General features: G+C 33.7%; 1 protein-coding gene across 1 annotated transcript; it reads left to right on the forward strand.

Moving 5' to 3' along the window:
* Positions 1 to 2,539: 2,539 nt before the first annotated feature.
* Positions 2,540 to 11,450, forward strand: LOC102596077 (SMR domain-containing protein At5g58720). The gene is made up of 11 exons (XM_006343985.2): positions 2,540 to 3,646; positions 4,314 to 4,339; positions 4,973 to 5,083; positions 6,307 to 6,392; positions 8,384 to 8,622; positions 9,102 to 9,178; positions 9,315 to 9,371; positions 10,003 to 10,070; positions 10,166 to 10,272; positions 10,361 to 10,431; positions 11,021 to 11,450. The coding sequence occupies exons 1-11, from the start codon at positions 3,091 to 3,093 to the stop codon at positions 11,147 to 11,149; spliced, it is 1,527 nt and encodes a 508-aa protein (XP_006344047.1). The 5' UTR covers positions 2,540 to 3,090; the 3' UTR covers positions 11,150 to 11,450.
* Positions 11,451 to 27,420: the final 15,970 nt, after the last annotated feature.

Raw genomic sequence — 27,420 nt, forward strand, 5'->3', positions numbered from 1 at the left:
AATCAGTAATATTTTTGTAATACAAATAAAAGAAAAATATATTTGGCAGTCATGTAATACAGTTCTGATCACTGAAATACAATTTATAGTTTTGACTATGAAGTAAAAAAAATTAATTTTAATTTGAATGGTAAAGTGAGCACATAAAATGTAAAAATTATTGGTATACAATTATAATGAAAACATAATAAAAAGGAAAGTTGATCCAATCGAATGAAAAAAAAAAAATTGAAATTGTAACTGATGAGAATTTTAAGTGATATGTTCCTTTTTTTAAAAAATATTATCTCCCTTGATTTTCTCCTTTCTAAATAATTGTAATCTTGAAAATCAAACAAATAAAAAATACATAAATCAAATACATAACAAACTAAAATATTGACATTTTAGATAAATATTGAAAGTGTGGCTAAGAAAACCTATTAAATGTCAAAATATTGTCATTTTGAAAATTTTCCCAAAAAAAAAAAGACTTGGTAATAGCATCCATGTCAGCCTACTTGTACTAAAGTTGATGGGCTTCAATTAAAAATCAAGAATATATTTATCACGAAAGACATGTCCAAATTCAAGCCCAAAAGAAAGAAGATTGGACCACACGAAGCACCAATAAAAGAGTCCAAAAAGTTAAATGCTTAAAGTCAAAATTTCTTAATTTAAAAATAAAAATTTCCTAGTTTAAAGTTTTTCTAGTTTAAAGTTTTCATGGCTTAAAGTTTTCTAGTTTAAAGACCTATTTTAAAGTTTCTTAGTTTAAAATTTTCTAGTTATTATTTTAATAAAAGTAGGATTTGAATCTCATTCTATTTGGGATAGATTTTCCCTATATATAGAAGTTGATTTTATTATTTTAAGAAGATACATGATTAATATTATTTGAGAGGTTTCTCTTCTTTACACATTTGTGTGTGGTGACTATGAATTTATCTTACAACCTTATAAGAACGATTCTTTAAGAGGTAAGATTAATTCTTAATTTGATATATTTGGTTTCTATTCATAAATTAAAGAATTAGTCTTATACAAATTGTTGTCTCTAATTTCTTCATAATAGGGGTCTAGATCACTTTTGATCTAAGTTTTTGTATTGACTCTATTAGTATTATAATTGGTCTTAATCCGCTAATTTTGAATACTAAGATAAATTAGGGTTCTTAGCACTTTATCTTGAAATTGGAGATTTTATTCTTGAATTTTACATATCTTTCCATTTATGTCTTTAATCTTTATAATTTCGCTTCTGCATTATTTTGTTGTTTATTCTGGTAACCCGATTCTTATCACGTGGACTATTGAATAGTTTTTTTTTAATTGCCTTGAACGTTTGATATCATGTACATAGAAGTAATCAAAGGCTCAATGAGCTGCTATTTCATAGCTATTTAAGGTATATAATGAATACAAAGGGGATATTGGTACGGGGAATAAGTAATCTAGTGTTAGACCCTCAGCTTGATGGTTCGAGCGGCTCAGGCTTGGCCAGAGATTTACATGATAAACTTAGTCAAGGCCCAATGACATCAGTCAAGGTTAAGTTCATATAAGAGAAGACCTTGATAATGGCGTGGCTAAGACATGACAAGGACTGGAAGAGCTAAGGCATATGAGACAAGACGTGGCCAAGGCCTAATAAGGGCTAGGCAGACTAAGGCAAGGCAAACTAAAATTTTGATCGTGACAAGGTTGTGGCTAAACAAGATTGAAGGCTAAGTGCTGGACAAGGGCGGCGACTGAGTAGATTGAACCCCAATGGCAAGCTGGGCGAGGCAGGACCAGCGCACATGACTGGCACGTGGGCAGTCGCGAGATTGAGCGGCTGAAGGGTGATTTTAGCGCCAAAACTGAAAGTTGCTTGCGTGGCATCGTACATGCGTGGGCAGTTAGGCGAAATTGACAGTTTCTAGCCGTTGGAGACTTGTCAGCATTGTAGATAAGATTATTTTTTTAATTTCGAATTTGACTTATCAGTTGGGCTTGTCAACTGAAAATTAGCAGGCATGTGACTAAGTGTTGTGGCCTATTTAAAGGCACATGCAGACCAGTCTTAGGGAGAATATTTTTTCGTCGAATTTTGTAAGGCTCAACTATTTGTGTATTTCTTTGTGGCGCGAGTTTAATACAAAGTTGGGACTATTTCCTATGACGTGCTAGTGTGTATAACTTTCGTATGCTTGTCGAGAGTTAATCTAGAACATGAGTGAAAAAGTAAAGATGTGTTGAGTCTAAGTAGGTTAAATCGACTTAAGTTGAACCCATTACACCTAGTACAACACAAAATACAAACTATGAGTCCTATAAGTCATAGACTACGAATCCTACAAGTACACGGACTACGAATCCTACAAGTACACGGATTATGAATCCTAATACAACAATGATATATCCAAATAAATTATACATAATATATATTTATCGATTATTATTTTGGTGGGTCGGCCAATCAAACAACCAGATAAAATTGAGGCTAAATCTAGTCCACGATTCCTGCCCTAGTTGTGTGTCCTGGTCCCACAGATCTTTCTTTCCCCCAATAAATTTGCACTTTGCCTTGTTTTTCGCTGTTCATCAGATTCTCCTCTCCTCTTTGCTTGGTGAAATTTGGAAACCGCAATTATTGCATTAAAATAGTCAACCTTACCGGATTTTAAATTCAAATTCGATTTGTTGATTGTTGTTTTTGCATAATTATCCTCCATTGTTGTGCAGAATTTGTCTGCGAAGAGCTGATCATTTTGAATCATGTAATTAGGGTTTTCAGGAAAATTTTCAGTTTCTCAGAAGCTTCTCCAATCACGATCTCCTTATAGATAAGTTGAATTTTTTTCCCTTGATCAAAGTGTTTGTTTTTGCTCAGAAAGTGCATACCTAGAAGCTGAAATTTCGTAAATTAATGATTCTGGGTTCAGATTTTGTTGTATGTATCTTTTGTATGTAGTTTTGTAATCTAATAGCAAAATTGTGTATCTTGTGAGCGAGGTGTGTGCAAGCTGGCTCGGACACCAAGGTCATTAAAAAAAAAGAAAATTGTGTGTCTTGTGGTTAGTCTTGTAAGATTTTTTGTATATGATTGATTAGTTAATAACTAGAAATATGAAGCATCAGAAGAAGAAGAAGAGATCCAAAACTTGTAAACAAGTTGGGGTTGGTAACGGTTCGTTGCCATCTGGGAATAGTAATGATGGAAGGGAGAGTGTTGTGACGGCTTTAACGGAGGCATTTAGCTCTGTATCTGTGGAGGAAGCAACATGTGCTTATAAAGAGGCAAATGGGGATTTGAATAAAGCAATGGAGATTCTGGGTGATATGGTGGAGCGTAAGGAAGAGGATAAGATCACTAGTTGTTCTAGCTCGAGTGGAAACGTTAGTTCAAGTTTGGATTCGAGTAACTCGGATGTGTTTGTTGGGGGTCATTCCTGGAAGAACTCAGTTCAGCGCAAGGCTAAGATGAAGAAATTGGTAGCTGCTACTGGAACAGTATCGGCGATGATAGGGAAAGATTATGTGAGGACAACTCCAAAGAAGAGTTGTTCAAAGCTCAAGGGATTAAATGACGAAACATCAAGCAATGAAGATGTTGAGCAGTTTTTGTATTCCATGCTTGGGGAGGACTCTGATTTGAGCTTAGCTGTCGTCAGAGATGTGTTATGTGAGTGATCTTTTTCAGTTGAACATTAGCATTTGTAAAAGAAGTAAAAACAAAAAGAGAAGAAACTGACAAGACTAAGTTATCAGTAGAAGGTGCAATGCATGTCTAGGTGTGGTGTTGATCACGAAAGATTATGTGCTATACCGTTTGTGATTTCCATGGTTGTGTCATTACTGAATTCAATATCTTGCTGATTTTGTTGTGTGCTGATATAAACAATTTAGACAGGTACTTGTATAGCATATTTCTTCCTTATCTTTTCAAACTGAAGAAAAAAATAAAAAGCATGTTGAAGCAAATCAATTTGTATAAGAAGACTGCCCTGTGCACGAAGTGTTCCCAGGCCATAGCGAGTGAATATGTGTACACTGGATGTAGACTTCCTCTTGCATTTTGGCAAAGAGGCAATTGCTAAACCTCAAACCTATCTCCTACAAGTCACTTTAGGTCACTAAAAAAAGTAACTCTGTTGTTGTGCGAACACTCAACCTCAATGTCTAAATTTAAAAGAGATTTCTGCTGCATCAGGTGATACTTTTCAAGCTTAGGATAAGTGGTACTTTTTGTGTTGTCATGTTCAAAACTAAATTGAAATGAAACGAAAAACAGATTGAGATACCCTTCACTTGGTTGATGGCCTTGTAACTAGAACTTCTGTTTAATGCAGGTCAATGCGGATATGAAGTTGAGAAGGTAAAAGTAGTTTGACTTACCTGTTTGTTTCAAATCAAACTTGTTTGCTTCATGGAGGCTTGAATGCATTTTGTTTTCTTCCCATTCAAATATATCGTGTACCATATAACTCAGATATCATCTTCTTACTTTATGATAGTTTCTAGAGAAGATCTGATAATTACTCCTGTTATCACATTGTGTTTATAATTGGATCCTATAGGGTAAGATTGCATTGTATAATCCTTTGAAACTGTTGTGTCCAACACTTATCTGCTTCCATTGTCATGGCACATTGGCTTTCTCGACAGACCATTCTCTCTGTATTTCTTTCATACAGTATAGTGGTGTAATTTTAGGTTTTAAGTCTTTTCCAGGCTTATGTGACTCTATTCGTTGTCATTTATTGTGCCATCATATCAAGTTCATCATTGTAGTTCTACGATCTTAACTTGATGCTTTGACATCTGACTTTAAACTTTGGAGGAGTATCAATATGGACGAATTGGTGACTGTGATTTGTTTAAACTACTGTTCTGATTCCTTTTTGTAGTATAATTTGGTCCTCAGTGTCTTATTGCTGTGGCAGGTTTGCTACTTTCACTTTTCTTTTGAAGCGATTCTCCTTTAATTGTGCTTGTGCTTCTCTTCTAGGCTCTGAGTGTGTTGCTTGAATTATCAGCTCCCTCTAATGAGCAACCTAAGCTTAGCGACTGTAGTGCAAACTGGAAAGAAGAGGCTGTGTTTCTTCATTCAAGTGATGGTGTAGGTTAATTTTCTTATCTTCTACAGTCCATTTATATGTGCTTTAGCCATTTTTAACATTATTGTTTTTGGCTGCTTTCCTGATTAATTTTTCATATATACCAACCAGAATTTCATATTATGATTGATTGACTATTTAGCTTTATTCTCTTTAATCTCCTCTTTATCCATCAATACAACCTATTTTCTTTCTCTCTTGGTTCTGATGTTGTAGTTTGCAAGTGTTGTCTAAATGCTTCATCAAAAGGTGGTATAGTCCAAATGGGCAACTACCTCCTTGTCAAAAAGTATAATGAGCAAATAAAGGTGTGTAGTTGGTTGAAGCAAAAGTGAGGAGGCTAGGTCAATGAATTGCTGAAGATACTTTTGGTGGAAAAGCTGGCACTAGTTTCTCATGAAATAGGCATTGTTGGAAGACTAAGAAATCTAATTATTCATTTTATCAAATTAATGTCTTTTGTTGGTTTTAAAAGAACTCTGATCTGGCTGTGCAGATACTAAGCTACTGATCTGAATAACGATAACCTTAATCTTGAGTTCTCAACCTTTTTCATGTTCTAAACTGACAATATCAAATTGCTCCCCAAAACTGAAGGTTTTACCATTCATTTGATTTTGGACGAGCAAAAGAAGTACTATGGCATATGCTTATCAACCAGCAAAAAGAAAGAAGAAAAGAAAAGTACGCTATCAGATGATTAGTTCATTGCATTTTATTAGTAATTGACCGCCCCCATTTGCGACTCATCATATCAAGCTCAAGGTACCTCTTTAGTCTTTGGAAAGCATGGTGTCAATTGGAAATGGTTACCTTTCAGCCTAAATGTGTTGGTAGTTGGGATTTGGTTGTTTTCTGTATCCAAAATGTTTTGGCAAACTCGGTAGAATGTTAAGAACTAGAGGAGGTGGTCTATGTGGAATATCGTCATGTTTGTTAAAGGAAAAAATGGCGTCGAACTAATAGAAATCTTGCAGTTGCCTTTTTTGTTTTCTGTAATAGGGGTTGGTTCAGTCATAAAGTGTGGTTTTAAAACCATTGAGGAGCTTAGTGGAATTCTTTTTCAATTTCAGTTTCAAATATGCATACCTCCCTGTAGTTAAATTTCTCGTTCAACTGCAATAAATTTAACAGTCTGTAGAACTCTCTTACTAAATTAGTTCAGATGAAATAAATGTCTGGTTTTCAGAGGATGACCTGATGCTTAGTGCCAATTTTCTTGCAGCTTACTGACAGGACATCTGATTCTACTTCTCATTCATCTGAAGGCGAAGTTCTAGAAAATGTGTGGTTTTGGGGGCCTCCTGGCAGGTAATTTTACAGATATCACATCATGTATTCATGTTCCAAGAAAATTCACCTTTAGACCTTTTTTGAGCAGTAGGGCATGTGGCTTTTCAATTACTCTCAGTTTTCCGATGTTATTGAAATCCTTGATTTTAGATGTAAGATTGTTTGCAATGTTGAGTAGGAATCCTAAAGCAGGGAACAGGTTAAGCCGTTAAGGGCATCTTTTTTCAAACAACCTAGTTCCTACCTTGGAGCTCTAGATAGGTTTATTGATAAATAAGAGAACTTGCAGTGATGAATGGGGGCCACACCGTACTCCTATATCGCCACTGCAGGCAGAGGTCCTGGCCCGTGGGATTGAATCTCACCGCCACTCATCCACATGCTTTGGCCCATGAAAAAGAATCAGGCCCACACGTGAGGGGGCGTGTTGAGAATATAATTAATTAATAAAAGTGTGCTCTCTCTAATAGCTTAATCTTTTAGATGAGATGGTCACACACTTCAACACATTAGATGGACATCCATCTTATTAAAAAATAGAAGCTAAATACTTACCTCTAAATAGTAAATACAGGACTAGAGAAGAATCAAGTTTGGTGAACACATTTTTTTGACAAAGGTAACAGTAAGTTTGGTGAACACACTATTCTCCAACTTCAATGCCTAGTGCAGATTGGTGCAGGAGATGCTCCCTATAGATCATTATGGAGCATAACAATATCTAAGGGGTCATTTGGTTGGTAAGATAAGGAAAATTAGTCCCAAGATTATTTTGTCCAGTCCAACCAATGGTACTAAAATGATGAGAATGGATAGCGAATCCCATGGGATATCCCATCCCACCAACCAAACAACCCCTAAATTTATGAAAGTCACACTTGTCTTGCTGTAGTAAAGTTTTGTCTCAGCTTGATAAAGCTACCACGTCATGCAATATGAAATGGTAAAAGCTTATCGGCACTAGATATTTACACTAAATCAATGATGTAAGACCAATGGCTTCCATACACTCATTTATTACTTAACCATGTTTTCTGACCTTAGTTGCTCAGACTCTACTTTCAATGCCGCACCCGTGTCGACACAACGTGGGTGTGGGATATGTACCGGATCTGGTTAATTGTTTTTGGGTACTTTGATCAAAATTGACAGACATATGGTTTCTGAAATCATAACAAAATCTAGGGTAAAATCATAATTTAGGCATATATTTTTTTTACCGTTAAAAGATATTTTTGTATTAAATGTCAGCAACCAGAAGATGCTTTAAAATATTTACATGTTAACATCATTGTCGAATGTGCAATGAACTCAAAAAGTGTATCATGAATTCTAGCATGTATTTTTTGGTGCCTATGGACGGTAAGGAACTGTAGCTGTTTTGATGGAATTTCAACTCCTAACCATTCACTCAACACTAAATGTTTGTTGAGCCTATTATTTTGGCCCAACCTGTCATATGTGAATAGTTCTACTGCTTTGTTACATTTTCTTAGCTCTTTAACTCTAGACTAGACATAATCATGTTTAGGTCTCCTCTAGATTTTTTGATTTTGTGGCTGGCTCCCGGGTCTCAACTTTTATCATGTAATGGAGCTAGCATATCTCTTTTGTACTCTTTGCATCTTCTTAATGCCGGTAATGAAACAACTTCATAAAAAAAAATCTGTACTTGAAAACAATTGCAGATTCAAACTTGCTTTCAATAATCCATGCATTCATTTCCTTCCAAATAGTCTACCATAATTTAGACATATTTTTACAGCTCATTTTTAGACATTCCGATTATTTTTAGCCGAATCCCCCCACCTGGATCCGTACCCTCGAATTGTACTCCCTCTGTCCCAATTTATGTAGCCAAAACTAGCTCATGCGGTGAAGATTGCCTAAGATCATATAAGAAGACTAATTACCCATGCCTCAACTGACGTGGACTTCTAACACCTTCAATTGGAAGTGAATTCTAGAAGCCTTGTTACTGGATCAAATTATTATTTGCTTTGTTTCAGGAATCAGTTAAAAGTTCCTGCTGGAAACTCTGAACATTCTTCATCATCTACAGCAGGAAATTCTGGACCAGTACTTCCTCAAGATATCCTGGAATCTCTGTTTAATATGCCAACCCCCAAGAGTGCTGAACATGAACCAACTACTATGAACTGGAAGAATGTAGTGAAGAAAATGACATCTTTGGGACAAAGGTTTGGATCTTGTCCTAATGATATTCCACCACTACAGCATACTCATGGTACTGTAACAATTTCTATCTGTTCATATCTTGAAATTTTCAGATGTAAACATTGTAAATGGATTTGCATTTTTTAACACTTTAAGAGACTTCAGATCTATTATCATCATGGTTCTTCAGATATAAACCTTTCTTCATGCTACATTTATCAGTTGAGATCTGATTGCCTATTAGAGAATGCCTCTTTTTATATATAAACCTGCCAGTTTTCCTTGCAAAATAGTTTTTTTTTTTTTGTTAAATTTAATTTATCCTGACAGAATAGGTTTTTTGAGTTAATGAAATTGTTGAATGGCCATTCAGAGGTGGCATAGTTCCCCTGTTGCCACCAAAAGACAGAATCTTCCCCGGCATTTTTTGTTTGTGGATGTGTACCTTTTTTCCTCTTTCTCTCCTCCACGGTGGGCATATTGTAAGATTTATATGTTTGCAGAAATTGGGTTCCTCTCTTTACTACTTTGAATATCTCTCTACTGCAGCTGAGGGAGCTGAGTATCAGCTGTTCAGGGAAACTGCAAAGCAACATTGGGAGTCAATGAGATCCCATTATCAGAAGGTATGCATATTTATAAGTTCTTCATGTTATGTTCTTGATCTGGATAAATCTTCTGATATGTAATAAGTTTGGATACATCTTTTGATATGTTTTAAGTTTTCAAATTAAGAGCTTGAAAAGTTACATTGTGCTGCAGGCTGCAACAGCTTTTTCAAATGGACAAAAGGGACATGCTGCTTATCTTGCGGATCAGGTAATGACAACGTAGGAGCACGTATGCCTCATAAAGTGATTATGACTCCTTTTCTCTATTTTCGATGTTTACTATAGCTTGTTGGAGCGAATTTGAGGCATTTTTCTATTAAAAAAAGAAGTAATTGTCTGAGGCATATTAAATACCACATATTTGATGCTTTTGTTGTATATAACATGCCAATGCTAAACTGTCATGCTTGTGCTGATTGAAAAGCTCTTGACAAGGATTACAGTTAGTTATCAAGCTTTTCTTTCTTTCTCCTTATTTGACAAGTAAAACTTTATTCTTATGGCATTGAGTAGATGTGCTATATACAGCATGAACCACCAGCACCTCCCTTTTATAAAAGTAAGGTAGCTGATGAAATTCATAAATTTCTCTACATCATCTACTAGATCCATTTTGCGCAAATAAGCTTAAGCTAGCATTCAGCCCCAAATTCCCAAATATTTTTGACAAGTCATTTTTGGGTGAAATTTCACCATGCGTTTGGCCATAGAATTTGGGAGAAATATTTGACTTTTATATAGTGTGTTTCGAAACACGTCTTGAATCGTACCTACTGAATAATTTATTTATATGGTAGGCTAATATTTTCTCTCTCTTTCTCATGTGGGCACTGCTTCAGGGTAGGCTACACAACAGAAAGGCTCAAGAGGCTGATGCGAAGGCTAGCCAGAATATATTTGCAGCTAGGTGGATTACAGATCCACATCTATTTTGTTTTTCTAATATCATCTCATTGCTCTATTAGTATTAGATGTCCCTGTTAAACTGAGCTTCCATTGCAGAAACAAGAACATAGAAAATATGATAACTATCGACTTGCATGGGCAACATGTCAAACCAGCAATGAGGCTTTTGAAACTGCACCTTCTATTTGGAGCATTTGTACGCTGTAAGCATCTTGCCATGTGATATTTTGTGCGACCATATATTGGAGATTTAATAAATTCATAATTTGTTTTTACATTTCTTGGGCTCAGCTGTTAGGTTGTTCAGAGTTATCACGGGATGTGGGGCACATGGCGTTGGGAAGTCGAAGCTGAAAAACTCGGTATGGAACACTAATCTCACTTACTCTTTTAAAGTTTTTGTTGCTAGATCCATTGAACGTGATCTAGTTTCCTTATTAGTATTATTAATTATTATTTCTTAGTACTCTCCTACTATCTTATTCTTCAATTTTACTGTTACTTGTTGTTTTCTTTGATTTGGTTATCGTATTGTTTGTTGCTGCTACTGTTCCTTTTTCCGTTGTTCTTTATATGGTTTCTTCACTGTTGTATTTTCTTTTCTTATTGATTTTGATATGTTTTACTTGAGTCGAGGGTTTATCGGAAACAACCTCTGTACCTTTACAAGGTAGGGGTAAGGTTGTGGGCACCACACTCCCAGAGCCCACTTATGGGATACAGGGTATGATGTTGTAGATTCATTGAACATTTAAGCTTAAAAAAAGGATTTGTTCAACATTCGAACACATAATACTATAGAACAACATACCCATTGTAATCCTACAAGTGGGGTACGGATAGAATAGTACGTTTTCTGTTCTTCATTTAAAAAAACTGTAAATGTGAGAATCTGCCCTTTGTATGCTTATCATGGTACAGTTATTGTAAAGTACCTGTTGCTATTTGCAGGTAGTTGAACTTTTGAAGAAAGAACGTATTGAATGGACTGAGGAGAATAGAGGAACATTGCTCATCAAGCTCGATGGACGAATGAATTTTAGCTTTCTAGATACTGATGATGATGATGATGATAACTGATCATCCCTTAGGCATGGTTGCTAGCAGTTGGGCGCCGTGGATTTTAGCATTAACGGTGGCGCTAAATGTAATTAACATCACTATATTATCTGGGTGCTAGGTGGTGTAACCTAGATTATGATATTTTACGACATTTACATTTTCTTTTGTTAGTGTGAGAATTGTAAAGGTGTATCCTAGCTCTGAGTATTATGCAGCATGATAGCTAAGCTCATGTATCAGTGTAGAATGCACATTATTGTAGTAACTGTAATACTCTTTTATTCTGGAAATCATGAAAATTTGCAGTTGAATATCTTTTAACTGTATTGTCGTATCAATGAGAGTCTTTCGCACAATAGGTATATTGTGAGTTTACAGTTTAGTAGTACTGATGAGAGTCTTTCACACCATAGATGTTCTCATGTTACAAATTAGTTGTATCGTTTAGAGTCTTTCACATAATAGGTGTTCTTAGATTACAATTTAGTGGTATCGATGAAAGTCTTTCACACAATCAGTGTTATGAGTTTACAGTTTAGTAGTACTGATGAGAGTCTTTCACACCATAGATGTTCTCATGTTACAAATTAGTTGTATCGTTTAGAGTCTTTCACATAATAGGTGTTCTTAGATTACAATTTAGTGGTATCGATGAAAGTCTTTCACACAATCAGTGTTATGAGTTTACAGTTTAGTTATATCAATGAGAATCTTTCACACAATATAGCATTTAATACTTTTTTTCTATATAATCTCATATATCTTCTTACCAAAAATTATATTCCTATTTCTTGCAATTTATTTTATCACCTATAGTGAATCTCTTTTCTGTTTTCTTCCTCATATGAAAAGGCAGAGGTGTATATATATACTTTGATGTCTTACAAAAGTTGAGGAAAAAGAGTGAGTAATTCCCATATCGAAACAGAAAGCAAACGCACAAACTTGTTTTTATATAAAATGGTAACAAATAGTTATGCACAACTTACGCAGCCACGTAGTGAACACAAAGCGAACTATTCTTTCGCCTTTTACTAAAGAATACCGTGTGTGCATTGCAAATAGTGGCATACGCCTATTTTTGGAGGAGTTACTCTTTATTGAGTATTCCCACAATTCTAGTTTTAACTTTTTATTGCAATGTTTTCATAGAAAAAACATATATACACACTAGAAGCAATTATAAAGTTACGGAGATAATAGTCAACTTGCTTCTCATATCTTGTCCACCATACTCCCTCCTCGTATTGGATATCTTCTTTTCTAATTATATCTCATGCCCGTACATCCATCTCAGTATTCTCATTTTTACAACTTTCATCTTTTAAATGTAAGAGTTTTTGACTGGCCAACATTCTTCTCAAATTACAACATAACCGACCGATCTAGCCTCTATAAACTTCTCTTTAAGTTTAGGTGGCACCCTCCATTTTATTAATCTTGCTCCAATACGATGAATGACAACCTCGTCAATCTCCCCATTACCTTGGATAATTTTTATTTTATTTTTTTACCAAAAAAGCATTTTATTCATCTTCCAGCAAAAAAGTTACATACGATCTGAGGGAGATTACACTTAGTGAATTACTACTCCCTAATAAGAGAAGAGGATATCAAGTTATCCTATTTGAGATGAAGAAAATGCGGCAAGAGGTGGCTTTTACTTTGGCTAGATTAACCAAGTGAGCCAATATAACACAATCTATATTATCTATTGCCAGTACACAAATTGCTCTCAAGGAGGTTCCCAAATCAGATCATTCCTCTTCTTCTTCATGGTTCTAAAGTTTGTCATCTCCCACCTATCCATGTTCATTAGTCCTTTTACTCTAGTCGGTAGTTCTGCAAAAACATCATATGCCATGTCGTTAGGATTGTCGTAACTAAGAGATGCCAGATGATCCGCAACTTTGTTTGCCTCTCTGTAGCAATGGCTTAAAATGAAACCAGTAGTCTCCATATGAGCTTTCAATTCTCTCACTTCATCATAAATTCTCCATGGTATAGAGTTGATGTCATTCACACAGTCCACCAAGACCTTGGAGTCACTTTCCGCTAAAGTATAATCATATTCATTCCTCACACACCATTCAACTCCATACAACAAAGCTTTAGCCTCTGCCCAATTGTTGGTACCATGTCCAAGATTTAGTGAATACGCAAAAATAAGATGCCCACGGTGGTCTCGAATCACCCCTCCGCCTCCACAATAACCATCTTTACAACTTCCGTCAGAATTAATCTTCACAAAGCTGTTAGAGGGATTCAACCATTTAACCTGAACAATTCTTTTGTTGGAGATGTTGCTTATCAGCAAGTAACGGACTGATTCCCAGTCAGGGTCTACCTTAATCTTCTCAAATTGTCCTTTAAGAATCAGGACTAAAGATGTAGAGATATTGTTAATAGTTTTCTTTGTGTTGTAATAGTCCTTACTGTATTTATCCCCACATCTTGCTTTCCACACTTCCCACAAGGTGATAGCAGGGAGACATTTCATTAGCATGTTCAGGACTGGATTCTTTGTTTTCCAAGTCCACCAGAACTTGATTAACATTCTGATGGGAATGTTATCGAAAGGAATCCCCAGTGGTCCACAAAGAATTGACCAAATCTTTTTTTCAAATTCCCCAGAGCAACTGAAGTGGTCAACATCTTCCTTCTGAGGTGATTTGCAGCAGCAACATCTTGACGACATAGCAATTCCCATCTTTGTGAGTCTAGAATCTGTAGGTATTCTGTCTCTCACTACTCTCCACAGGATGAAACTCATCTTGAGGGGCACTTTCTTACACCAGGTGCTGGAATCAAACCAGCTCTTAGCATTCCTTTGCCTCTGAATTTCCCAAGCCGAGGCCATTGTGAAGGAACCATTTTGCGTTGGAGTCCAAATAGGCCTATCATCGATATTCAAGTTCAAATCTACATTCATACTATGAATATGCTCCATCACATGATTAGGTATGAAAATGTCCCAACCTCCCTAATGCCATTGTCCATTGATGTAGATGTCATAAATTTTTTGCACTCTTGGTTTTCTATCATCAGGGAAAAATTGCCAGAGAGCTCCAAATCTTGTCAAATTATCTTGCCACACTGAGACATCTCTTCTGCGTATTTTCCACAGTATATATTGATCCATAGTACTTTTGATTTTGCACATAGCATTCCAAGAGTGAGAGTTTCCCGAGTACCACCTCTTAATCACAGGATGAATCCTTTGGCAATACTTAGCCATTAAAAACTCCTTCCATAAAGAGTTAGTTGCCCTTACGGTCCACCACTGTTTGGTAGTAAAATCTTTGCAAATGTCTGGAAGTCTTCTGAAAGAGACACCTCCTTCATCACATGGGTAGCACATCGAGTTCCAAGAGTCCCAGTGTATTTTTTTTTCTCACCCGAACTACCCCAAAGAAATCTGTTAAACATGTCTTCCATTTGGTTTAGCACACCAATAGGAGGATGGATTGCTGCTAGGGTGTAGACTGGAAGCGAGTGCAGTACATGATTAATCAAAACACTTTTTCCTCCTATTGAAAGAAATTTAGTTTGTCAACCTCTGATCCTGTGAAGTATTTTGCTCATCATTCCAGAGAACAAAGCATTGTTCTTCCTCCCTTCATATAGTGGGCAGCCTAAGTACTTGATTGGTAGACTTTTGTAAGTCATACCAGTGATCTCCTGAATCCTTTGCTTAGATTGGGAGTGTTCTTTGCTAGAAAGTGACACACTAGATTTCATCTTGTTAACCTCTTGTCCTGAAACTTTTTCGTAGTTGCCCAAAACTTTCATCATTAACTCCAGAGATCTCCTGCATCCACTAGAAAATAAGATAATGTCATCAGCAAATACTAGATGATTAATGATTGGGCGCCTTTTATTCATGCTAAATCCAATGAATTCAAGATTATGATTAAGGTTGTTAAGTTTAAAAGAGAGAAATTCAGCACTAATAACAAACAAGGAATGAGAGAGAGGGTCTCCTTGTCTGAGACCCCTATTGGATTGAAAAAAATCATACCTACTTCTATTAACTAGTAGGGAATACCAGTTACTAGAGATATATCTAAAAATTAAGTCAATCCATAATTCACAGAACCCCATCTTTCTCATGAGAATGCACAGATAAGGCCAAGACACTGTATCATAAGCTTTAGCCATGTCTAATTTAAGAACAACATTGCCTTCCACATTAGTAGAGCCTATGTCCTGAATAATTTCTTGAGCAAGAAGAATGTTCTCAGTAATTGATCTACCCTTGATGAAACCACTTTGATTATTACTAATCAAAAGTGGAAGCACCTTACTAAGTCTGGAATTCAGAACTTTAGAGAAAATTTTACTAATTACATTACAAAGGCTAATAGGCCTCATATCAGAAAATTATTGGGGGTGATTAATTTTGGGGATCATGGCAATGTTAGTATGAGTAAATCACTTAGGAAGACTAACACCACAAAATAAAGAATGCAAAGCTTTAGTAACCTCAGGGGCTACCACTCTCCAACAAGTCTGAAAAAACTTAGTTGTGAATCCATCAAGCCCAGGGGCACTGTCAGGATCCATGGTCATCAAGTTGCTTCTGATCTTTTCCTCCATCGAAAATGTTGTCAATGTATGGTTGATATCATCTGTGATAGTAATGTTGATACCCTCCAAGGCTTGGAAGTCATTATAGTCACGGACCTGACCAAATATTCCTTTAAAGTACTTAACTCCTGCTTCGGCCACATTAGCATTACCTTCCACCCATTGTTGATCCTCGTCCATTATCTTATTGATCCCAGTCCTACTTCATCTTTCTTTGATAACCTTATGGAAGTGTGCTGTGTTTGTATCCCCATCTACTAGCCATCTCACTTTCACTTTTTGTCTCAGAATGTTCTCTTGGATTTTTAAGTAAGACACATACTCAGCTTTTGTCTTGTTGAGTATAGTTCTTGTAGTTGGAGACCTGTCAGACTGCATGGTTTGTTCCAAGTTTATGATCTCTTTTTCCAGTCTCTTGGAAACTTCATAAAAATCTCCATATGTAGCTTTGGACCAGGTGCTGAGATGAGTAGCCGTTTTTTTTAGTTTTTGATGAGGTACCCACATTGGATTTCCATGACATTCGATATTCCATATTCCTCGAACTGTATCGAGGAATTGAAGGTGTTCTATCCAAGTATTAAGGAACCTAAAGTATCTCTTAAACTCCTCTTCCTCACTAGAGAGTTGGATCACCAAAGGTGCATGATCAGAACAGGTTCTAGCCAAGTGAGACACTGTTGTTTTGGAGAAGTGATCAAACCATTCTGAATTATATAACATTCTATCCAACCTTTTCCAGATAGTGCTCGGAGCATCCCTGTTATTACACCACGTAAATATGTTCCCCGCAAAACCAGTATCTTGGACACCAGCATCTTCCATAAAATTTAAGAATTCAAAACTCTTCTCCAATCTGTATAGGGTTCCTCTTAGCTTTTCCTCGACCTCAACAATTACATTGAAATCTCCCACAATGCTCCAGGGACCTTGGAAATTGTTTGGGATAGAAACCAAGTCCTCACATAAGTCTCTTCTCATATTAGTCCTGTATTTGGCATATACCAAGGATATATGAAAGTTAGTCCCTGAGGTTGTATGATTAGCATAGCATGTAATATGTTGCTCAGTATCATGAAGAATTGTGATATTGATATCGTTTGTCCACAAAAGCCAAATTTTGTTATTAACATTAGCATAAGAACCCTACATGTCTAGCATCCTCATATAGTATTCTATCTGATCTGCTTTGACGAAGGGATCTTATAGGCTAACGAAAGAAGTGTTAAATTGGTGTTTCATATTCTTAAGCCTTTCAAATGCACTTTGGGTCCTAACACTCCTAATATTCCATGAGATGATATTAATCATTAAAAACTATTAGGTATGGAACTAAGCATATTATTTTGAGAAGAATTATTACTTTCCACCATGGAACAATCCTTTTCAGCTACAGAAGTTCCTTCAGTGGCTAGTGTGATATGAACCGAATAAAGATTATTCTCGTTTGTAATTGTTTCCTTAGAGTTGGTAATAACTCCCTGATTTTCTCCATTGACTTTGTTGAATTCACTCTCAGGAGTTTGATCTGGAATATCATGGAAGTGGTATTCCTCCATCTCCTCCTCTGAGACTGATTCATAGTGGTTGTATTCGTCTTCCATTTTGTCGTCTATTCCTGGGTTGTTGTTCTCCTTTGGTTCTTGGACCTATATTTTTCCTCGATCTACCGGGGCCAAGTTTTCTACAGCTTCCAAATTAACCTGTTTTTTAGTGTGGGGTTTCTCTTCAACTATGTTGTTATTCTTTTTCTCCTTGTTGTCGTGAATCGTGAGGACTTTGTTGTTGTCCCTTCGTTGTGCATCCTGTTCCTCCCTTTCTTCCTTATCTATTTTCTTACTTCTTGTTCTTCTTTCATAGGAGGGCTAAAGGTCTCAACCACTTTCTTTTGTATTCTAGCCTTCCTAACTGCAGCCTGGTTAGCATTCTCCTGTATTCATCTTAGTGTGGCGGTGACTTTCCTCTTGCCTCTTTTTGAGCTTATGTTTTCAATGTTAGGCTTTTCCTGAGCTGTGAAAGTGATGTCAAACAAGTTGGAGGTTTCACTTGGTCTGTCTTCAGCCTTGTTTCCCACTTCCTTTACTGTAAAGATAAATTTATTCTCCGTTTCGATGGTCTTTTGATTACCCTGACCATTATTCCCCTGAATTTTGATTTTTCCTTTCCCTTTAGACACTGTCGTCCATCCTTCATCCTCTTCTGAACTTTTACTTTTAACTTCACTTCCACTTATTTTGTCCCCTTTGATTGTTGAACTTTCATTCCTTCCTTTCTGCATACCATTAGAGTTCGTTGACGCCTCATTCAGGTCTTCTACTTTCTTTTGTTGCTGCATTTGTGTCTCGTTTGTACTGTTTTTGTTATCACTTCCTCTGAGTTCAGGATGTAAAATCCTGCAGTTCTCGTCATTGTGACCCTGAGCTTTACAATTAAAGCAGTACTCCGGCACATTTTCATACTCCACCCTTTGATTAGTAGACTCGAGCTCTCCATCTTCATTCTTGACCACAATTTGGATTTTCGAGATCTGAGCCTTAGTGATGTCAATCTCCACTTTAATTTTTGTCGTAGTTGGTCTAGTTTTTGAAAGGGTTGCTTTATCCGCAATGATTGGAACTCCAATAGGAGCCACAATTCTACAAAGTGCATCTCATTCAAAAAAATGCCATCTCAGATCTGGAAGATTGATCCAGACTGGAGCTAAGGGTCTCAGCCTCGGGCCTAAAATCAAACTTCCATTTTAGCAGTTTCATCTGCGTATTGCAGAGGGTAAGGAAGTTCCTACCATACACATTTCTATGATCTTCCTCTAAATCAAACTCCAAAAAGATATGGTTCATATTGTAGGCTCCTATCTTGACAGATTCTTTTAGAAGAATAGACGTCTTAAACTCGTCCCTAATTTTCTCAATCGAGGGGCGAATTTTTGTGAACTTGCTTATGAGGGTGAGCTTGCAAGTTTCAGCTAACATATCATTTTCTTCCTTAGAGAAGGAGACAACTGGTTTTCCTTCTTTCAAGTCATAGGGCCGATGTGGAAGTCGTATCTTCCTCCTTCCTCTTAATGCTGCTACAAAATTTAGAGGCGGGCCTATTTTGCTGCTCTGGCTGTTCGGAGTTGGGGTGATTTTAAGATTATTCAATGGAGGATAATCCATTTGTTGTTGGCTTTGTGGGTCTAGATTGTTTCGCTTCGCAACCAGGGTTGTTCTGCGAGTTTCCATGGGGAGCTCCGAAGGTTCTTAGCAGGTGTTAGAGAGAAGTTAGAAAGAGAATACTCCCAATCCTTTCTTTTGAATGACCAGGGGTGGCTCAAACCCGTTGGTGGCCTAAGGCCAAAATCAAACTAGAGGCCTTAAAAAAAATTATAAATATTTTTATTTTAAATCTATTTTTCTAGCTTTTTGAGATGCAAAGTTGTTAATAATTTTTGTGTAGTCAATCTCTTCTAATAATTCTTTTCCAATCGATAATATAACCAAACCACTTAATCTTTCTTGAGATATTGTCGATCTTAAATAAGATTTTATTATTTTTAATTTTGAAAAACTTATTTCGGCTGAGGCGACTGTTACGGGAATTGTTAACATTATTCTATAAGCAATGTAAGCATTTGGAAAAGAATCAAGTCTTTTTATTTGATTGAGTATCTCAATTAGAGTATTGTCTTCTACTTTTATGATTTCCCTTAACACTTTTAATTCAGAAAATAAGTCTAAACCGTCAATATCGGAGTGAGTATTATGTTTTAAGGAACATTCAAGATTAAGACAATATTTTTTTAAATTCTCATCATCTAATGATCTCAATTTTTTCCCACTAAATAGAAAACCAAAAATATTTTCATATACTTCAAATTGTTCAAATCTATTTGAAAGTAAAAAGATGGCTTGGTCTACTACGTATAAGAAGTAATCAACTCTAAATGATTTTTCAAGAGATCTTGTGATTTCATTATCAACATTCTCATCAAATTGTTTTCTTCTATAAATTACACATTTCTTACAAAATACAAGTTCTATATTCATCTCTAATGCAATTTCCTTAGCCGAAATCATAGCACTTGTAAAATCCTTCTTCTCTATATGTTTTAAAAAAAGAAACTAAACCTCTTAATTGATCTATAGCGACATCAATATGCATATCTTTTGATTGTAAACTTTTGCTAATTGAATTTACAGCAAATAATACATCATACCAAATAGTCATATCCAATAAAAATTCAAAATTTTCAAGCTCAAAAATTGCTAAACAATTAGCTTCACTTTTAATTTTGGATCATCACTAACTTCTTCTAATTTAAATAAAGCATCTCTTATTTGTGGAGTTTGAAACCTTATTGCTTTAACACTTTCAATACAACTTTTTCACCGTGTTTGTGACAATGATTTAAGAGTTAAACTAGGTACACTATCTTTTAAAAATTTCCACCACTTAGTAGACGAAGAAAATAGTGAATATATATGTTGTATCACTCCAAAGAATGATATAGCTTTCGTACAAGAATTAACCATATCACAAAGTACCAAATTTAGATTATGACAACCACATGGTGTATAAAATGATCTAGGATTTATGTCAAGAAGTCTTTTTTGCACTCCTTGATGTTTTCCCTTCATATTAGACCCATTATCATATCCTTGTCCTCTTAAATTATCAATATCAAGTCCAATACATTTTATTTCATCTAAAATAACTTCAAAAAGACCTTTTCCACTTGTATCATCCACTTTTAAGAATTCTAAGAAATATTCGGTTACATTTATTGGAGTTGCCGAAATATCTACACTCTGTATTATAAAAGACATTTGGTCTTGATGACTTGTATCTGGCGTGCAATCAAGTATGATAGAAAAATACTTTGTTTTTATAACTTTTTCAATAATCTTGTTCTTAATTTCACTTGCCAATAAATTTATTAATTCATTTTGTATATTATGTCCAAGATAATGATTATGAATTTCATCATGTTTGATTCGTCGAATATGTTCTTGCATAATTGGAACAAATTCTGCAATCATTTCAATAAGACCCAAGAAATTTCCGTTATTTTCTTGATAGATTTTTTCATTTTTTTCCCCTAAATGCTAAATTATTTCTTCCAAGAGTTTTTATGACGGAAATAATTCTTGACAATACATTTTTCCAATGTTCTCTATCTCTATTAATTTGGTCTTGAATGTTTTTATCGATTGTTTTATTATTACGCAATCTAAATTCTAAATCAATCCATGAACTCATATTAATAATATGTTGGCTAGTTGTTTCATGGGTTCTAAGCTTAGTAGTAAGATTTTTCCAATCTCTACTACCTTCATTAGCTAACTTATTATTTGTTGCATTAAATGTCGTATTAAATAACTTACAACAAAAACAAAATACCTTATTCAAATCTTTGGAATAAACTAACCATCTTCTTTCATGTCTTTCTCCATTTGCCAACTTTTGAAAATAATATGTAGTAGAAAAGTGCCTTAAAAATTTATCCATTGGAAAACAATGTGTAGGTAATTCTAATTGATCCCTTTTCTACTAATAAGTCTCTTAACTTTGTATCAACAATATTCCATTGACTAGGATCATATATATTTTTAGGAGTATGATTATTTAATTCATTTATAAGTTCTTGATTTTCTTGGGAATCTACATCCGACTTTTCACTAATTTTCTCTCCTTCTTCTTCTTTTTGGTTTATATCATTAATTAACTCAACTTCAACTAAGTTAGTAACTTGTTCTTCTAAAGAGCATTCCCCTACCTTTTTTATTAATTTTAACATTGTTTTCCAAAAATTTATCAAGAGCACCTTTTTGAGATTTATCAAGTTATCGAACTTTTTCTTTTTCTTTTAAAGTTTTGAAATGACCGGATTCATATTTTCTAGTTGACATATTAAAATCTAACAAATATTTTAAACACTATTTATAATATCAAATAAAAAATATAATAAACATAAGACACAAAACAAAAATAATATTAGAAATTAGAATGATATTACCGAATTCAAAAGCTATGAAGACTTGATTTCTGAAAATGAATCGGGCTGCTGCAATATACTTTTCTCCAAATTTAAAATATAAACTATCAATAGAACAAGTAAATTTTTAAGCTTTGAATAAGAGAGAGATGTAAGATTAGAAAACAGAAAGTGAGAAGAAATAGAAGGGAGGAGGATAGAATATATAAAAAAAAAAATTAGAAAAAAAAAATAAGGTAAAAAAAAAAGAATAACTTGTACATTAAAAAAAAAGTAACACAACTTTTTATTGGAAAGTTAAAAAGTCATAGTCATATCTATCAGACTATCACTTCATTAAGCTTTTTGCATTTATTGTCTTAGTTCTAATAATTTTATTTTTTTAAAATTTAATCCTTCCTAATTAACTAAAAAATGGGGCCTTTGCATTTATTGTCTTAGTTCTATTTTTATTTTTTTTATTTTAATCCTACCTAATTAACTAAAAAATGGGGGCCCCTAAAATTGGGGGCCTAAGGCCAAGGACTTTTTTTAAAGCCTAACCAGCCGCCCCTGTGAATGACCAAAGTATCAAACCTCACTTCCACACCAGATTCATATATTGCACCACTAAACTTGCACTTCAAGTATTCTATCTTTAAATACTAGATTCACCTTGTTTGTCTGAATAACTAGTTTTGCATATCAATCAAAACGTACTCGTACTCACAAAGCAAAACTAACAACGGAGGATAGCAAACAATTTACAAAGTTAAATGAACTCTTCAAAAATAAATTGAAAATTGTCGATATTGATTTGGTGTAAGATATTTAACCCATCACATTTTTTGCACTACTTCATCTACTATCACCAGTGAACATATATTTTACATGATCACCAACAAAGGAATCAAATCTTAAATGCATTAAAAAAAATATGAAGGAGAGCTATACTTTTTGTCTCTTAAACTTGCTCAATTTTTTCTTAAATATTTGAATTAAGGGCTACATTTATTAGATATTAGCATCAACAGTGAGATGAAATTTAAATTAACATCTCTAGATTATCTTCTTACTATGTGGTATATTTTAAGATGTTTACATTTTATTTTGTTAGTGAGAATGGTATAGTGGAAGTCTGAGTATTATATATGCAGCATGGTAGTTAAGATCAATATTACATATATATACTCCCTTGTTTGGGCAATCTAATCATGGAAAGTTGTGCCTTCTAAATGTTTGCAATTGGTTATCTAGTCGAGTACGATCTTATATTGGAAACAATCTCTCTACCTCTCCTTAGGTAGCAAGTAGTAAAATTTGCAAACACCTCACCCTACTCAAACCTCACTTGTGAGTACTCTTGTAGGCCTTGCACAAAGATCTACTAGGAACCTCAATAGACCCAATATGGTCCGGTCTTTTTATTGACATGCTCAAAACGGGATCTTAGTACATCTGGCTACCCTTAGGAACCTTAATGAGGACGAGGATTGGTATTGGATGTGTATGTGTTGAGTCCAATCCCAGTAAGATGGTGTTGTAAAAGGGTAAGGTCTGTGTATATAACACTTTCTCCAGACCCTATTTGTGAGACTAAACCGAGTATGATATTATTGTATAAATTTGAAGAACAAAAAGTAATAAATGGCTTAAGGTCAAAATATTTTGAAATAAATTAGACTTCCCACTCTATTCTGAAAGGCTTCGGACTATGTCACACATATAGATAGATTTAATTATGGATATAAAAAAAATCCTATACGTTAACTGATCAAATAAAAACGTTAAACTAAAAGTTGAATTAGATAAATTCTTAATCAATGAGATCTGCATGTACTTTAAACTAAACTTTCCTTTATTTTAATAATATATCAAAATAACTTGAACTCCTAGTAACAAATAGGGAAAAATGAAAACTCTAAATCTATAGACTAAGTAGAATCTAAACATTATAGTAAATAACTTGCAAAATCAATAAGTAATTGAATAAAGAGCACTAAAGCATTCTTTTAGGAACCCCAGATTTCTCCAATCTGTCTTCGAGTTGATCCTCTTTGTCCTTCAACTTCCAAAGATCACTTGTGGCCTCAAATCTTTCTTTCCTGGTATCAGTCCCACTTTCTTGCTGATTTTGAATATTATTTGTTCGCTGATCTATCTCATGTCTTGTATCTACGAGCTTCTCCCAGTTCTTCTCAATTGTTTTGGCTTTTGAGGTAGACATTCTTGCTTCAATTTGGTATGCAAGTACTATATAGAGTATCAAACTAGCTCGAACAACTGTAAATACAAAACTAACAAAGTTAATGAAAACCAAATTCAAAATATCACATATAATTAAAGTAGCTTCTTTTCTAATACATTAAAAGAAAAAAACATCTAGTATCAATTTTGTGACCATGAACTTACATTGAGATGATGAAGCGTATTACTCAGTTTATTACATGCATAATACTCCATTGGTTGTTTATATAGACATCAATAACTTAGTTTTTTCCTTAATTTTCTCTCTTTTTTACTCGTACAAATTAATGTAAATATTACTAAAAATAAGAATTTCCATATTTTGAAAGAAAATCGTCAAGGAAAATATTGGAAAAGTAATTAAACTCCAATAAAAGAGTGGACAAAGAAAAGAAAATTTTAATAAATGAAATAAGGAAATATAACATATTGGAAGAGAGTTCTTTTTTTTTTTTTTTTTTTTTTTAGTTTTTTTTGAGTGGACAAAGAAAAGAAAATTTTAATAAATGAAATAAGGAAATATAACATATTGGAAGAGAGTTCTTTTTTTTTTTTTTTTTTTTTTGGGTTTGTTTCGTTCTTTTATGTTAAAGTAACTCAAGTTAGGAAAAAACTAGAAGAAAATTAAGTACCATCAAAACTAAATACAATAGTAAGAAAATAAATATGTTTTTACATTATGCTAAACTAACATTCTTCTCGTATAGTATTATTATTTTATTATTTCATGGAAACATTTCCTTTTCTTTTTCCTCTCTTAATTTCTTGAGTTAAACTTTTCCTAAGATATATTTCCAAGTGTCTTAATTTCTTGAGATTAACTTTGCAATCGAATATATATTCCTGGTCTACAATATGGTAATTTTTGTTTTTAGTAGAAATAATATTTTTAATTGGCACTATTAAAACACAAAAAAATAATAAGGAATGAATTGCAGGCATAAGTTCTTTAACTTTATGTTCTTAGTTTTTCTTAAGAATGTAGCAATAATCACTACACCAAAAATGATTTTTAGCGGTAATTAATTAACAGTTATAGCTTAGTTGCCACTAAATATATATTTTTAGCGGCAATTAACACTTTTTGTAAATGTTCCTAAAACCTATAGTGATATTAAATCCAATGACAATTAACTAAAACCAATAAAGATTTTAACGCTCTTTGTTAATTTGTATATTTAATATGGTAAAAAATGGTTTTGTTATAGTGAATGTTGCTCTTCTTTGTTCTTTGTTCTTTACTATTTAATTTTTTGTTTAATTATATAAAGAGGCTTATAGTATATTCATAGACAAAATCAATATGTTTTGACATAAGAAAATATAAAAATTGTTAACATATTTTTGTTTGGTTTTTAATTATGTTACATACTGCACAACTGATTTGAGTTTGACATGCCTATCAAAAGTAAGAATGTTTTCTTCAAGAAAAAATAACGAGAACTTGAAAATGAAGAATAAGTTGAAAGAGGCAGGGAAGAGATACAAGAGCGAACAAACTATATTAAGTCATGGTTATGATTCGAGGAAAGATAGATTTGATGTCTCAAATGATCTAGCTCAATGAATTAAAAGATAAAGAGACTAAGATCGAACACAAATTGATGAAAAATGGTGTTAGTTACCAGAATTTTTTTTAGTTTCTACTATGTCTTAGATTTAGGGATTTAGAACTTCGAATTTTATATTCCATTCACTAATTTTTTTCTTTGTTTATTTTTAGATATTAAAATAAAGGGAAGTGTTCTTTACTTTATTATATTCTTGGAGATCTCATTCATTAAGAATAACAATATGCAAATTATTTAGGCAAATATTTCAAGAAGCACTAGCTTTTTTTTTTGTCAATGCATATAATTGCATGTATGCAACCGTGTAGTAGTTTTACTTTCTTCAAAACTCAAAATCATTCATTGTGATTGTTGAAATAATCTACCTTTATATACTATATAATATAGGAAGCATAGTATAGGTGAAAAATCACAATATTTTATTGACCTGCCCAAAACATGGTAAGGGGAATGAACTATAACCTATATTGATTAACTCAAATTTGCCTATACATTTTTATACAAACAAACTTTGGAACCAGTTGTTTATAAATTAACCAAATTAAAATTGGCCATGAACATATATGTGTATATCCAAAGAATGCAACATCTTCATCAACATGCATAAACATTGACGATCAAACATACCATTTTACACTTCCAAATAATCATAACAAAGTGAAATGAGAGCATTAATAAGGATTCTGGTGTGATAAATAAGATCTTTTCATCCTTAATCAAAAGTCTCGAATTCAATTTCTGGGTATGGAAAGAATTTTATTAGGGAGCACTTTTTCTTTTACACGACGCAAATCCCGATTAATTGAGACCCAATGCGAGTATTAAACATCTAGGGTAAATAGAGTGACATTATGTCGTATGATTGGTTTAAGACAAACAATTTTATTTAACTGAAATAAAAATGTTAAGACTAAAAGTTGAATAGATAAATTCTCAAATCAATGCGATCCGCATGTACTTTAAACTAAACTTTCCTTTATTTTAAGAGATAAGTGTCAAAAACACACTTAAACTATACCCTTTTTTTGAGTTTCATACATAAACTATTGAGAGTGTGAGTTTCATACCTAAACTATCATTTTTTAGTTTGAGAAACACACCTCTATCTTTTATACCACTCTCATCATGGTATGTGTAATACACTCTCTCTTTTATTTTAAAAAATTATCACATCACACTCCATATGGACAAAATATTCAACTTTGATAAAAATTAAATAAATTATTAGTATTAGTTAAAATTTAAAAATTTAAAAATTATTATCCAAAAAAATAGTATTTCTTTTATAAAATAAAATGTAAAATATTTTTCTCACCCCACTCCATCACTTCCTCTCACCCCCACCCCACGGCCATTTTTTTTTTTGTTTAAATTTCTTTTATAAAAGTTTTTTTTTTTTACTTCATCTCCTCTCCCTCCCCCTTTTCAAATACTAATTTAGATATTATTTTTTATTTTTTTAAATAATTCTACTCTCCCCACATAACTCTCCGCTTCCAATAAAAAAAATTCTAAAAATATATGTACGTACATATTTAACACAAAATGAGAAAAATGTAAAAAAAATAAAAATAATAAGGACCGGAGGGTTAAATAAATTGGGGTAGAATTTTTATTTTTTATAAAATAAAAAAATATCAATTTTTTTTTGGGGGTATGTAAACGAGGTGGTGGAGTGGGTAAAAAAAATAATTTTTTTAAAAATAATTTTTTTTTATGGATAGTAATACTTTAATTTTTAATTAATATTAATTATTAATAGTTTATTATTTAATTTTTATCAAGGTAAATATTTTATCCATGTGGAATGTCATGTGTCAAGGTTTTTTCAAATAAAAGAGAGAGTGTATTACACACACCACTGGGGTGTGTTTCTCAAACTAAAAAATGATAGTTTAGGTCTGAAACTCACACTCTCAATAGTT

The sequence above is a fragment of the Solanum tuberosum genome, unplaced genomic scaffold, assembly GCF_000226075.1.
Source record: "Solanum tuberosum cultivar DM 1-3 516 R44 unplaced genomic scaffold, SolTub_3.0 scf00052, whole genome shotgun sequence".
Classification (NCBI taxonomy): Eukaryota; Viridiplantae; Streptophyta; class Magnoliopsida; order Solanales; family Solanaceae; genus Solanum; species Solanum tuberosum.

Excerpts from the sequence above, each read along its gene's own strand:
- LOC102596077 (XM_006343985.2), top strand. The coding sequence starts at position 3,091 with ATGAAGCATCAGAAGAAGAAGAAGAGATCCAAAACTTGTAAACAAGTT. Across the intron at positions 4,340-4,972 it reads GCGGATATGAAGTTGAGAAG|GCTCTGAGTGTGTTGCTTGA; the intron begins GTAAAAGTAGTT and ends CTTCTCTTCTAG. Across the intron at positions 8,623-9,101 it reads ACCACTACAGCATACTCATG|CTGAGGGAGCTGAGTATCAG; the intron begins GTACTGTAACAA and ends TCTCTACTGCAG.